At 32.0% G+C, this 15993-nt stretch overlaps 1 protein-coding gene across 1 annotated transcript in view; it reads right to left on the bottom strand.

Annotated features, from left to right (window-relative positions):
* Positions 1 to 4671: 4671 nt before the first annotated feature.
* Positions 4672 to 15993, bottom strand: part of LOC128176619 (L-asparaginase-like) — a 28968-nt gene continuing 17646 nt past the window's right edge. Inside the window, exons 4-14 of the mRNA XM_052843068.1 lie at positions 15818 to 15943; positions 15457 to 15540; positions 14781 to 14907; positions 12851 to 12963; positions 12456 to 12641; positions 11103 to 11216; positions 10105 to 10221; positions 7753 to 7848; positions 7420 to 7667; positions 7182 to 7281; positions 4672 to 6316 (exon numbers count right to left, since the gene is read on the bottom strand). Of these exons, the coding sequence (XP_052699028.1) occupies positions 6143 to 6316; positions 7182 to 7281; positions 7420 to 7667; positions 7753 to 7848; positions 10105 to 10221; positions 11103 to 11216; positions 12456 to 12641; positions 12851 to 12963; positions 14781 to 14907; positions 15457 to 15540; positions 15818 to 15943 (1485 nt within the window). The 3' untranslated portion in view covers positions 4672 to 6142. The remainder of the gene's footprint in view (positions 6317 to 7181; positions 7282 to 7419; positions 7668 to 7752; positions 7849 to 10104; positions 10222 to 11102; positions 11217 to 12455; positions 12642 to 12850; positions 12964 to 14780; positions 14908 to 15456; positions 15541 to 15817; positions 15944 to 15993) is intronic.

Below are 15993 nucleotides of genomic sequence, written 5' to 3'. Positions count from 1 at the left end.
TTTGTTTAGTAGAAGTTAAAAAGTTCAACAGTTGCTGCCTTGAATTTTGCAACAAGCATTATATATTCAATCCCCGTTTCTTCATCGTGCAGCAAAGTAGTTCTTGGAAATTCATGCGCATTGTATGAGTTCAAAATGCATAGTAATGTTTTAAAAACACGTTATTAATAAGAAAACTAAAAAAGATAGACAATTCATTCGAAATTTAAAAAAAGAAACAAAATGCCAACACTTTTGACAAAACGTGGCTCTTTGTGTAACTATTTGGTATAGCGGAAGCTTTACCTTGACGCTGTTTGGTTTTTTGTTTATCTGTGCTATTTATAGTAACATTGGCGATTGGCCTGCCTATAGCCAGGACTCTGCTTTCAGCAGAGCCCGGCTAAAAATTTAAGCAGAAAGTTAGGGGTGCCATAAAATGACCTTTCTGCACTACACTCGGAACTACTCGGATGTCTCGCGCACTCGACATTTACGTTTGTATGGAGCGTAGCGGAATCAGCCGAGGATTGCCGATTGTTCTGCACTATGCTAAAATTGAAACTTTCAGATAAATTACAATCTGATTTTAATCGGATTGAGATAAAATGCATTTTCCTCAGTTATTTTTTATCCTTACGATTTACACCAAATACAAACCTTACCTGTTTGAAATAAATCCATTTCAGAGGCACAGCTAGCATGTAAGAAAGAAATATATTTTTTATAGATATCTAGGCCAATAAGCAGGGATCGACGTATAGCCTATACATTACGTACCTGCTAGCCTATAAGGGAGTCTGAAGCTGAGTACATGTGCATTCTTCAATTACGGTACGAAGCAGTAACTTTGCTATCTTGTGTATATCAGCCAAGATATTGTTATTGTAGTTATAGAAAAATCAAATACCCTGGTACAAAAAAATCAAAGAAATTGAAAGCAAAACAACAATAAAACAACACACATAAACAGATAGGCCCCTACCAAAAATTCAGGAAAATGCATCTAATGTAAAAAAGTTTTTATATGGAGGAACCACGACTGACAAAACTGTCATGTACTAAAATTTACTTTATCAAACTAAACTAAGTACATGATATCCTAATTTACTTTGATAAAATAAAATTCTATGAATGACAATATGATGAAATAGGACTAGAGGTTTTGGGGGACTAGTTGCAGTATTTCTCAAGCAATTTTAAGCCTGGTATATATTTGTCTAATAATTTACTGTTTTCATAGTAATGATGCAATCGTATTTATTGTATATTTTTAAAGAAATACTGTGGCATTTACTTTCTCCTTTACCTAGCTGCAGGTCTGTAGGTAAATGTCTGGAAAAAATCCCGACGACCACTCGTCATCCATCACACAAGATACACAACTGGTATGGTTTAAGTACAGAATAATCCATCGAATCTTATGTATACATAAATATATATTTGTACTTTCTAAGATAAAAACAATACCTTATGTTCAATATTTATATTGGAACCTGTAACTTTTAAGCATTTATTCTACCCATGTCCACTAATCTTGAGTCTTTGGACAATTGCGTTTGTCAGACGCAATCCAAAGCCGTGGACGTAAGAGTGTAGTCATATACATGTATTCTCTATAATTATTGATGTATTGTTTAGCTTTCAAATTATAACATTTAATTAAAGCTGCTAAAATTACTAATTTCATACCACAGGCACTTGTTTCTGAGAAAAAAAATTTACCCTATAGTATAATAATAACACAAGTGTTATTATTATACTATAGAGGAATTTTTTTTCAGAAACAAGTGCCTGTGTTTCATACTCGTTCACTGATGTCTTCTGTGTACTTTTGGTGAATTAAATTTGCGTGGCTACACCAAGAGCACGAACTCCACGGACTTGCACGAACTGACCTCAAACTTCCAAGTTACGTAAAAGGCATAGCCCATTTACAACATAAGCGAAGGTTACCATGGTTACTGTACAATTATACTTGGAGCCCGTGCAACTCATTGGTGTTTCTTCCTCCCATGTAGCTGTTATTTCCTTCGGTCATGATATAAGCGCCAGAAGAATGAACAACGTCAAGAACCTCCATCATAGCTACTTGAGTTTAAGTTGACAGTAAAACGCAAAACAAAGCAGCCTAAAAATCATTTTTTAAAGTTAAAGAAATGCATGAAATTATACCCCAACATCGTTTTATTGGTAAGTGTATTGATTTTGATCAGATTATATGATCACGGACGCGTATAGATTTCTGTCTTGGCAATTTCCGCATGAATTACAATCTGTTCTCCAAAGAAACAGAAAAATACCAATAATGAATGTAAATAAAATTTTAATGATTGTATGAAAGTCCACATCATTCTAAAGCATAAGTTATAACATGCAGTGCAACTTACAAGAGGCCCATGGGCTGTTCCTGAGCAACAGCATTCTTTCATATCATTTTACAAAAGTCCCAATTTTGATTGATGTATAACTGAACCTGACTCCTTCCTGTCCTAAAAGTTATGCTTAGGGTAATTTCGAATCATCTCTTTCTTCTGAACAATATTATTGTATTTAGGCCAGCATTTTTTTATTTTTAGGTTTACAAACAACAAAATGATAAAGTTCCGTAGGAGGAGGAAATAAAAAAAAAAAAAATCTCTTTTGACCTACAATTTTCTTATTTTTAGGTTTACGAACCACAAAATTGTAAAGTTCTATAGGAGAAAAAAACCCTTTTACGACATCATCTTTATTCTAATAATATAATGAATGACAACTTCATGATAGTGGTGTGTAACTGCATCAAGTGTAGCATGTGAAAAGTATGTCATCTGTGTAACATATCACTGAAATAGTACAATAGAATATTAGACATACAGCTTTGAAATTACATGTTCATATAGCAATGTCAGGGGTGTGCAATTACAAAATTTGGCCACAAAGTTACTAGCCCAAGATTCAAAGTTACTAGTCAGACTATTGTCAGACATGTCAACATTTCATTTTATAAAAAAAAACCTAAATTTTATGTACATAAAGTCATAATGTTTTCTCCTGTATGATACTAGTATACAATTATTAATATACAAAATATTTATTACTTTCATGTTTTCTGCAGTGGACTAGTTAAAAAATATTCAACTTCATTGATCTCTCACATTTTATGTACAAAATTGGTTTGGGTGTTTATATGTGAGAAAACTCAAACATAACATTGTGAATGTGAACAGACTCTATAAAATCACTGCAACTATAATATATGTGTGCATGTATTTTATCCTGTTGAATTTCCATGTACAAAGTACAACTATGCAATGAATTATGAAATAGTAAATTTTAATTGAAAATAACGGAAAATGCACAAACAATAATATGCAAAATATGATTTTTTTTTAATTCACTAGGCAGGTCACTTTAAAATGTGTTCATGAGAATAGTTACTGCAGAAATTTATAATATCTCTAATACATCGCTCTCTCTCTCTCTCTCTCTCTCTCTCTCTCTCTGTAAAATAAATGTTTAAAAAAGCAATGAATACATATGCCAATTCAACACAAAAAGAAAGGGAATCATTTTACAGTGATGTACTTGAAAACAGCTGCACAGGTAACTATCGAAGCCATGTTCAGTGAGGTGTGACTATCTCGTCTAGCCACTGGTCAACACTGTCGGTAAAACTTCAAAGTATGAAACTTACAGCAGAGTGTTTGTAGAAGCTTCTCTGAAGAATGTAGCACGAGAAAAAGGATGCGTAAGAAATTTTTAGGCTATCATGACACAAAAAGAGCAGATTTTATGCCTCTGTGATAACAATGACGATACACTTTTCCTACTAGGAAAAATTTGCTGTCGGGGAGAAAAAAAAGATCTTTTTTGTAATTTTATTTTTTTTCTAAAAACTCAGAAAACCGAGCGGCGGGTTTGTAAACCTAAAAATAAAAAAAATGCTGGCCTTACAAAAAAAACCCAGAAAAAAACATTCTAGCGGCTTTCATACAATTCAACCTGTGTGTGAGTTCCAACGTTATCAGCTGGGTACATTCATGTCGTTTGCATTGCAAAATCTCCGTAGACCTTTTTATTTTTAGCTGCGACTTCCTTCTGATCAGAGAGAGGGGTCATTTTAAACGTTTTTTTTTATTCTATACTCTGTCACATGATATCATCGTAGTAATATTTGCACAATTACTCGATTACAATTATACAATTACAATCATAGTATATGATATGGTATGGTAAAATATGAAAGTCCTTTCCTCAAGGATGTGTTGTACCTACTTTGTTTGAAGTTGGCATAGAGGTTCTGGAGAAGACGATTGTTTTAAAAAAAAACAATTCTAATTTCACTCTTTTATTATTTTCTCCCCGTTGGAGATAAACTGGCCCTTTATTTGAACCAGTTTAAAATCCATATCCCCAAGAATGATGGTTTCCAAGTTAGATTAGAATTTGCCTAGTGATTTTAGAGAAGAAAAATGTTAAATCACCTGACCTTAATTTCTGTCTTTCCTTACAATCACCCATTTGAAAATAAACTCGCCTTTAATTTGAACCAAACTAAAAGCTCTTTCCCTTAGGATGTTTTTTCCAAGTTTGGTTGAAATTGGCCCAGTGGTTCTGGAGAAGAAAATGATAAAACACCAACCTGTATTTCACTCTTTACTTATTCTCTCCAATTTGAAGATGATAAGCACTTTATTTGAACCTAATTAAAAGCCTTTTTTCCCGAAAATACTTTTTTCAAGTTTAGTTGAAGTTGGCTTAGTGGTTCAGGAGTATAAAATGAAAATATGGAAAGTTTACGACGATGTGTACAGACAAACGGACAAAGAATGATTTGAAATACGCTTCCAGTAAATTGACAAAATTTAATTTCGAAATTTTTGTTTCATTTTGCATAAGCTTAAGCTTAATCTTCTATACATGTACCCTTCTATGTTGCATTTCTTATCTTAGATAAAACAATCACATTCAAAATATACATCATTGTTTATGATAGGGGTTCACTGTTTTATTTAAATATGATTTTATTCGGTTTAGTACAAGTAGTTGATAAATATATAAATCATACAAAATATATATATAATGCATGTATCTCACAACAATCTTATAACAATTGTGTTACATTTTCAATCATGTCAATTTTTAAATCACAAACATTTACTAAATTTTAAAACGTTTATCCAGAAAATAGTACACTTTTTAACATGAGTTCTTAGATTATACTCTGTTTCATCGATACTTTCTAGCCTGCAAAACATTTTTTAAAGCAACAAAAGGTTGTTGAATAAGTGTGTCTTTTTGTTACATTTAAAATACTACTCAAACATAACATTTACATTGAATTTTCACTATGATAAATAAATATAATATAACACAAATACAACTTGTTACATTACATTTTCATTTTAACATGATTTTCTTACATAAAAATAATAATATAACAAGTTGTAATTGAATTCAGCAATATTTTTATCTAAAACAAATTTAAATGTTTTCAACATTTTTAAAACTCCAATCTTTAGAAAATATTTTATACCTTTCCTTGTAAATAATACGATGATAATTTGATGGTTCAAATTTTCTATGTTATTATAGTGGTTCAAATTTTCGACATAAAAGTATATCAGGGGATAAAAATCACATTTCTCTTCTTTCAACTGTTCAATACTTATTTGAAAAAAAACTAAAAAGTTCTCTTGGTTTTTTTTTATAATAATAAATTTTGCTTGAATGTCAAATATATATAATTATGTATTGATATAATATAAAAACTTTTGGATAAAGAATGGATATTTTAACTGTTCTTGAAAATAAAATATACGTACACAATTATAACGACTCCGTCTTTACATATTCTATAGTATTAAGTCATACTGGAATACTGACTAAGGAACTAGCAGATAGTAAAACATAAAGATTGAAAACTCAATGTATTTCAAACACAGAGGGATAAAAAGCTTTGCTAAATAGTCACCATCCAACACCTTATTCACTTTTTATCACAGTTTTCTTTGAATTATTATTGTTTATGATAAAAATAATTTTCAGTATACATTGTACTACTATATGATTTTATTGATTAAGTTTAGTTAATATTCATTATTTAGATAAGGTCTGCAATTTTAGGTAGATGTTATTCTTGCTAACAAGGTGAAAAGATGAAAAATTCAATCTCATTTTAGATAGAATTTTTAAGTTGTCTTTCCTTTTGTTCGATCATCTCAATGATCTCGGTCGCGTTTCCTTTCTTGGCACAGTCCAGTGCCGTGTTACCAGAAATGTCCTCGATCTTCCAGCTGACACCGTTGTCCAAAAGAAAGTGAACGGAACGTTTACAACCGGAATCTACAGCCTATGGAGGAAATTAATGGTACATTCCATCAAACATTCAACAAATGATTTCAACAAACAACCCTCCTCCAAAAAACAAAACAAAACTAGGGTTTGTAGTGACATATTTCTACCTATATATGCAAGATATATTATGTACATTCAAGAAAATTATATCTACATCCATCTAAATTATTTCAGTACGTAAGTTGGCCAACATTTTTAGAGAGTATTACTTTAATCTGTATATCTGCGCACTATCACAACTATCTGATATTATACGTGCAATTTGCAACATAATTACTTCGAAATGCGACTTATTTATGTCAATATTCAACATTACTATGTCAACATATTACATGCGTCTTATTAATCTCGACATGCAAGTTGCTTATGTTAACATGTCAGATATCCATCTCAACATGTGAGATACAGATGTTAACATGCACCTTTTTTCAAAATGGGAGTCAATTGTGCTGGGACGCGACTTATTTTTTTGCCATGCTGCAAAAACACCCATAGTTACCTACCATGTAAAAAAACATAATTCACAAGTAAACATAATCATTTTGCCTGCTTTTATTAATCACACGTGTTATAGTAATTATCTTACGCGGTGATGAAAACATGTATGCCACCATATTGATGAATACTTTGTACTCTAAAACCAACTTCAATTAAAATTCAACGGCCTCTCTTGAAAATTAACAGTCTGATATAAACGACAAACCAATACGTACAGTCTCGGTCTTGTTTATGTGGATATTAAACCAAGAGATCAAGCTGACTGGAGACACATGGAATATTTTATTCCTAGTACTTATCAATGCTCTCCAATGAAAGATCTATGCATGTATTATTTTAAAGAACATTTAAAACGAACTCACAACATGCAGTGCCGTGCGTTTGTCATAGTCACATACACTCAGATTGGCCCCAGCATCTCTGTAGGCCTGTAGAGTCTCTATATCCTCAGAAGCTGCAGCACTGATATAAAAAAATCTTTCAGCAGATATAAATTCATCAACAATCAATCATCTTTTTTTTCAAAGAATTCTCTAAGAATCAAACATTTCAAAACATGTTTTACATAAGAAAAGCGTAATCCAATTTTAGAGGGCATACCAGCAGAGTTCTACGGATAATACTATAGGCTTTATAGTGAGTTTTGCCCCTGTTTGAACCAATAGGGTTATGATATCTTGATGTTTTCCCATCACTGCATCATGTAGGGGTGTGATGCCGTTACAGTCTTTCAGATGCACCGAGACTCCCTGTTGGAGTAAGTACTTTACGGTAGGCACGTGACCTTCTTTACTTGCCACGTGTAATGCTGTACGTCCATCGTAATTGTGTGAGGACAAGTTACCCCCCTTTGCAAAATGAATCAATAAATTAGTTAACTTTTTTTATTACAGATGTATTTATCAATTCAAACCATATAATTTTCACACTAACTGAACGTCTAAGTATCTCCAGGGCATCATTATCACCAGTTTTGGCTGCTGCACACATTAAACTGGGATACAGCGCATCTTGCAGTTTCTTTTTCTCCTACAATATAATTTTTTTAAATTCTGTTACATAGATAGCAATATTTCAATATTTTTGTGTGACATTATGGATTAAACATCGTCATTCTGAACATATTCATGCAGTTGATATTTCTAGTTATTCAATCATTTAATGTTTTTCAAAACATTTCAAAAAAGATCCAAGCAGGCAAGACGACTTTAGCTAAACCTCTGTCACAACGTCAAAAATTGACTGCAACGTAAGACAAACGGACGTTTGACGTGCCAGTGGCAGTTTGCTCGGAGAGGGGTTGCCACTCGCAACGTGCAATGCACATAAGAACCGTACTTCCGTTTTACGATTATCGTTCAATAGACATACGTTTGCTTTACGAGCAGCAGTAATAACATTTTCATCGTAACTCACTTGTAAGTCAATTGAACAGACGTCTATGTTGCCCCAAACTGCATAGACAATTATTTTTTTTCATATTTACTTTCGTAATAAGCAAATGGATATTGAAAAGTCAAAAGAACTGAACAGAAAAAGAAAACTATGATTCATTATTTGCTGCTTTGGTGAATAGACTAGCTAAACTGGAAAATATCAATAAAGATTATTTTTAAAACAAAATTTATGTTTCGTATCTGTTGCCATGTAAAAATTTTTTTAAAAACATTCTCTAGAATCTAGAAGAAAGTTAGCTAATCAATTATCAAATAATATTTATTCTTGGCTAATGTTATATCACTGAATGTTGTTACATTTTTTATAATAATATATAATATGATTAAGTGATACTAACTGTATAATACAATACAATATCGTATTATATGATATGGTATTGTATCAAATGATTTGATATTGTAAAAATATTATATAAAACAATATGATATGTAATCATATTTTTGTATCATAGCATATGATATTGTATGATAAAATCTAAATGATATTGTATTATATTGAATTGTTGTGTATCATGTAATATTGAATTTTATGATATTTAATCATATGATATTGTATTGTATATTATCGTATGTTATGATATGACACAATGTTCTTTCATTCTAAATAGTATCATATGATACATTATTTTAAAATACAACATATAAAATACAATATCATATGATACACTGTTTTATCAAATTACATACAACAATGTTGTACCTTGTCATATATAATACATTATCATATCAAACAATACAATGTTATATAGCATAATACAATATCATATAATATTGTACCATATTATATCATAATAGTATCCAGTGTTAAATTGTACCATATAATACACCATATGACACAATATTGTTTAGGAAAATATTATACAATATTGTATTGTATTGAGTAATATAAATATTGAATCATAAAATACGATTTGAAATAAAGGTTCTAGCACCAAAAATACATTCTGGAAACATTTACTAGATCTTGACCATATAAGGGGGATGTGCGGCCATATTGTACTTTTAAGAAAAAGAATGTAAACATTTCTTGGCCCGAATCGGCTTGTTTCTGGCCGAAACTGGCCAAAAATGTTACCAAAAGCAATAAATATGAAGTCCAACATGTCATTTTCTTTGAAAAGTATGCATACAAGAACAGGGCAATGCCTTTTTAATCACTCAGAACAGCTGTCGAACTGCGCAGCTACAGACTTATTCTGAAGATTTAAAAATCTGAAAAATATGAAGGGGGTTCATTGGTGTTCTCTCTGCAACCATTTGTTGAGAAAATGTTTGAATTTTGCTCATTTAAGTTGTAACTTTGTCTCAAAATAGGGCATCCTATTTTTATCTGTCGACATGGGATCTATCTTAGAAATATTTTTAAAATAAAAACAATATGTTACTTCATGCCAAATTTAAATCATAGGTAAGCCATTTCTCGAAACGTATTCATAGCGTTGACCATGACCTTGCAACTAATTATAAACTATATACAGCGCCGTAACACGTTTGGAGGCCTTAGAGGACCAGACTGGGGCAGAATCATACGGTTACAATATTAATGCCATAAGCAATAACTACCAATTGCATTCAGATCCATATGTACTTGTAAAAAGGAAGTGATCAATTAAAAAAATCAATTAATGTAGGTAATTGTACTTTACGCTGGTAAGTAAAATGCTTTTAGACTTAAGAGTGAATTTTCAAATGTCTCAATACCTTTTATACACTAGGAGCTGCGCTGTCTACTCATTACTCATTGTTTCTACAATACGCATGTGCTTTGGTTTAGATTGGCTGATAAGTATCACTTTGTCACGCTTTTATTGCATGTATTTACATGTACCTCTGTACTGCTAAGTCTCAGTTCTTGAGCTACGCTTTCAATCAATTCAAAGTCCAGAATGGAGATGTTTTCTTTCGCCACCACTGTCATTTCTCCTCTCAAGTTCCTTTTCATAAACTGCGATGTTAAAACAGGATAATTTGTACATCATATAGCAATTATTTTTTTCTGTTCGTAAAAAATAAAAGTTTCAAATATGTTTCATATAACCAATCTGATCTGAGCAACAATGTCCGACTAAAAACTAAGTGGCTTTGTACAGGATAGTTTCACATATAAAATACACTGCAACAAAATACTTTCTAATTGCGCTCTTGCATGAAAACACTATGAAATTTACAAAAATGTACAATTATTTTTTAAAAATAATAGCTATATTTCAAAATGTTTTGGTTACTTAAGACTAATTAAATGGCAACCTCCAGTATACCCTAACTCACCTCTACCCAGAAGGGTTATGACTTAGCTGAAATTCAAACACCTTCATACTTGCATGAAAAGTCTGCTCTTATTTTCGATGTTGTTTTAACACTTCTCTATTTTCACTATTTGATATCATCACTTTTTAGAATGTTACCTTGTTCTTCGAATTTTAACAGAGGTGAAATGGAAAGGATAATAAATCAAAATTGCCAATTGACAGACACACAATGGAAAAAAAAGTAAAAAGCTTCTAGCTTTAAATCTGGATAAGCTAAGAAATTGCCATTCTGAGTATAATTACATAATTATATACAAGTAATTCAATTTTGAAAAAGTAGTTTTCGGGTTTTTAAAGGTAATGTATATCCACGTCATGAAAGGAACCAAAAGAAATCACAAGAAATATCCTCTGACAGGAAAAAGGATTCATACACAAAAAAACCAGATGAATAAAAATTAAAAACATGACATGTTAATGTGTCGCAATTCTTGTAAACTCTAAAACCTCTAAAAGTCTTTGTTTAATAGATTCAAACTGTCACAAATGTTTCATAATGCCGAAATAGAACGCATACCTTGCGCTTTTCCTCCATTGACCAAGTTTCCTTGCTTAATACGTAGCTCAGTTTGGTGAGGGCAGCCTCTGGAGTCATATCTCCACCACAGATGACCCCTGCATCCTTCAAAGCCTAGCATATCCAATAAAATGTATCTATGTAGAATGAATGTGGCATATATTTTAATACAAGAGACCAACAGGCCTCATCGGTCGCCTGAGAAACTGTAGTGTGTGGCTTTTTCAATGTACATTCAGGTGCATTACAATGACAGGGCTTAGGAAATCATTTTTGATATTCCAGAATTGTTAAATCCAATAAACTTTCTAACCCCCCCCCTCCAAAAAAAATTGTTGTATAACATGCAGTGACATAATTTAACGAATTTTAAGTTAAAAAAAATAAGTTGTCAAAATTGCACCACCCTGTCCTAGATAATTATTTTAGCCCTACCCTTACACCAGAACCTCTAAACCAGGGGCCACGAACTTCATATTTTTGGAAAAGGCACTCTTCATCATTATAACTATGTACCCGTTTCTTCGGGTTAAAACCCAGGAGCAGAGATTTTCAAAGAATTACTGCATTTATATAGAGCCCTACCCTAACATTAGAACCCCTGACCCAGCAGCCATGGAATTCATAAATTTTGGAAGAGGCATTCTTTCTTATTATAACTATGTACTTATAGTTCACAGGCTTAATATCCAGGAACAGAAGAGAAGATTTTTTGAAGAAGTATCATCAGATCCCCGTCCTAACTCTGCAAAACTTGACTTACAATTTTGAAAGATGCTCTCTTCCTCATCTTTACTATATACTTAGAGTTTAACTGCCGTATATTCAGGTGCGGAGGAAAAGATTTTCAAAGAATTACTGCATTTTCACTATCATTAGAGCCTTGCCCTAACATCACAACCCCTCTAGAGATGAGAAAGAATGCCTCTTTCAAAATTGTGAATATCATTGCCCCTAGATCAGGGCTTCTTGATTTAGGGTTGGACTCTAATGATTATATAGTGAAAATATATTCATTCTTTGAAAATCCTCTCATTTGTCCATGAATATTAAGGAGATAAACTATAAGTATATAGTTATAATGAAAAAGAGTACCTTTTTCAATATTGTGAAGTTCCTGGTTCTGATTGGGTCAGGAGCTCTGGTGTTAGGGCAGGGTTTAAAATATTATATATTACGCACTGCTTTATTACGCCATCTCCTTTTAAAGCATGTATTTTCAAATAATAACATAAATCACTATTTAAAATTGTTGATGTTAGTTATTATTTCTGTTGTAGGCTACATGCAATCTTTTAACTACTTGGTATATGAGTCTGGCATACACATGATAATAAAGGAAGCCATGAGTACCTTCCCTGTGGCATAAGATGTCATGACACAACCTTTGGTACACTGTGTAATATTTATGATAACAACTCCAATGTCGGAAGCCTCCTTGAGGACCTTAAGAAAGTCTGGTCGATCATCTGGTGCATTTCCTGCTCCATAGGTTTGTAGAACAACACCCTGCATAGGGGGTTGAAGGAAAGCTTTAACCTGGATTGCAAAACAAGAGTAATCAATTAAGGACACTGTTAGAAGTTATTAAACATTTTGCGCTAAAAACGTTTTCAAAAGTTATCTATCCTTCGTGAAAAATGCATACTTAAAAAGCAAAGAGATAATTCAAAGTATATCTGTTACTAATAACATTTGTTGTAATCTCATCAGAACAAACAAATTGATATTTAAGTCAAAGTACATACAGTCTGAATAGTAATGCCTGGAAAAATACGCAGAAGACCCACATTCAGACACATGTTTTTATGGACTCGAAATTTTTCTGTCTTTGTTGTCCTGAAGACTGCAGCCCAGTCCACTAAAAGAATAACATTATTTATTTTGGTGATTATTCAGTTAAGCTAACGTGTCAATGCTGACAACTTGCATGCTTATTTGGGTGTTCAATGAAAATGATATTGTCGATTTAACTTATACCCAGGCAACAAATTTTTTTTATTATGAGTATGTCTAGAAAAGTTGTGAAGAAGTAACTAGACATCATTGAGATGGTGGCAATTTCAAATAATATAATATAGAATGATAAACATTTCATAAAATTTTGCTTTGATCTTGATCTATAACTGAGAAATTTTCCAGTTGGCATTGACTTTTATTTCAATGTCATCATCTTTACATACAAGTATTTTTTATTCAATCTGAGCAAGATAAAGGAAATAATTTTGGTCTAAAACCGGACTATGAAAAAAAAATCTGCCATGACCTTTATATTTGACCTTCACTCAATTTAAGGTCATTGCAGACTCTTCGCCCAAAAGTTGTTCGATATAACCTTGACCCTTAACATACATAATTTTTCAAAGTCAATGTACACTTTTTGACCAATGGCATGGTGAATGAAAATCAAATTGGACCAAGGGGATAGAGGATATGCTCCAAAAAGGATATTTCTTTTAATTCTGATATGACTTTCACACTTGACCTTGAAACAACTCTGTTAATGTGAGGTATGAAAGGCACTTAATAGGGCTAAGTAGAGAGTTCGTTTGCTTATAAAGGAATTTATGCATGTCCAAGTATGACCTTGATACTTAACCTATAAACAGTGTTCATGGTCTCTGCACACCCTTTGACCAAAGGCACTCATTGGGTTAAGTATAAAATAGATTGGACAAAGGGGAGAGAAGTTATGCTTCAGACAAGAATTAATCATATGATTCTGCCATGACCTTAATCTTAGAATAGAAACATGGTTTAAGGTCATTGCACACATTTTATTCTTCTTTTTATTTTACTTTGTGTTCACTTTGTTGGTGAAGCATCGGGCCAATCGGGTCAGGAGGACAGAAAATATACTCCAGACAAGATATCTCGGACAGACGGAGTAATCACTATAGGTAGTCCACAAAAAGGGGTCCTAATAAAATTAATGTGTGATAAAAGTTCTAAGGAGCAGCATGTCATCTATATTCGTACCTGTTGATTTTCAATCATTCAAATACTTTCAGGAATATTAATATTCACTTTATTTCCCTTATTAAATTGCATTGATTGATTTGAGTGATATTTACGCATAATACAAAAGGCCATAACACCAAATATACATTTTGTCTTCCTTCAGTATTTCTCGAAAAACATGACTGACTCTCCTCATTATACTTACGCTAATTATTATTTTGTTGATGTTGATATTTTTTAACAATAAAACGATTTCAATTGATTATTTTCTAAGTATACCAAAAGTAAATTCATCAAATTACAGAATGGAAAACGAAATTTAGCCATTATAGAATTTAAAACGCTGTACATTATTTGTTCAGCATAATTCGGCTGTTCCATTGACTCTTCTTGTAATTGTGCATTACTCGTTAAATAAGGCAGTGGTTTTTAAAAATAAATCATATTTGCGGAAAGGGAGAAGATATAAAAAAGTAGATATAAGCATTAAATCATTATTTTTTTTAAAGATGTGGTCTTATAATTGCAACAATGTGTGAAAATAATTTTTCAATGCAGACACCGTTGTAGTTATGAGACTACATCTTTAAAAAAAATAATGATTCAATGCTTATATGTATATTTAAGTTTTTAAGTATTATCAATCAAAAGGTGGACACGATGTGCATAGTTTGGTACATATAAAATATCAATTACGATCTCTGACATGGGCATTACCATTGATACGAATCTCGAGAGTAGCAATTGGTGGAAGATTAGGAGAAATAAAAGCAGAGAAGCTTCCAGCATCATTCTTTATTGATCTGTTTCCTCGCAAAATTTTGTTGTCAAAACACACCAAAACCTAAAACAAAAGACTTGAGATTTAAAAAGCTGGTAGATCATAATGAAATGTTTTGCTCATAAATTTTAGTTGATCGAACGTTGTACATTCACATTGAATCGAGTCGTTTCACAATTCATTTATTACGTTTGCCATTTCCAATCGTCCGTTACTTAATTATTTGATTAGCCACCCCCTCTATCCCCAATGTCCTTATTTCCTACTCTACCTATTTGTAATCCATTGCAGGCAAATAAAAAAAATCATGGATATTACAAAAAAGTACATCAGTCCATTTACCAAGAATTTTAACGTTAGAACTATGTTTGCTCTACCATACTAAACGTTTTGAAAAAGAAAATGATGTCCAAAAATGCAACATTAAAATTCTGTTATCATTTTAAGGTATTTAGTATTCAGTAACATATGCGACTTTACATATAATTTATTCCATGGAATATAATGCTGATTGTGTTTCAATGATACAAAGAGACACATTGAATATTTGACTATTACTAGTACATCTATTGGTGGATTTTTATAAACAATACATTTTAATCGACAAATTACCTCCGGTATGTTGTACAGCCCCGCCATGATAAGAGAAGATAAAAAGTTGTCTCTTCCATCACTTCGGACTTCAAAAATCGGAATCTAGGTAATTAAACAAAGTAATGTATTTTATTTATTTTGTAACTTTGTTTTTTCTGAACCCTTGTTGACCATTTTGCTCAATATATATTTACTTTAAATACGGTTTTGTATGTTTTTAATTATTAAACCCAGGATCCTGCCCTTGGTGACGCTTTTGTGTCAAATTAAGGTATATTTTAGAAAAAAATTCTCTAAAAGTGGTGCTAACATAATAATTAACTTTTTGAAATCCTCTCTGTTAACTTACAAGTATTTTAAAGAGAATACAATATATTACTTGTGATCCTGTCAGTATGATAGTCTTTCCAAGATTCTCGCACATAAAGGACAAAGCGGAAGCTGTGTAGGCCATGGTGTCTGTCCCATGGAGTACCACAAACCCGTCAAATTGGTCATAATGCTCCTGAAATTTAACTTTTAAACATAAAATAATAAGTAATAAAATACAATTGA

Source organism: Crassostrea angulata, chromosome 3, assembly GCF_025612915.1.
Source record: "Crassostrea angulata isolate pt1a10 chromosome 3, ASM2561291v2, whole genome shotgun sequence".
NCBI classification, from domain to species: domain Eukaryota; kingdom Metazoa; phylum Mollusca; class Bivalvia; order Ostreida; family Ostreidae; genus Magallana; species Magallana angulata.
The sequence above is the reverse complement of the archived record's forward strand: the minus strand, read 5'-3'. Positions and strand labels throughout refer to the sequence as shown.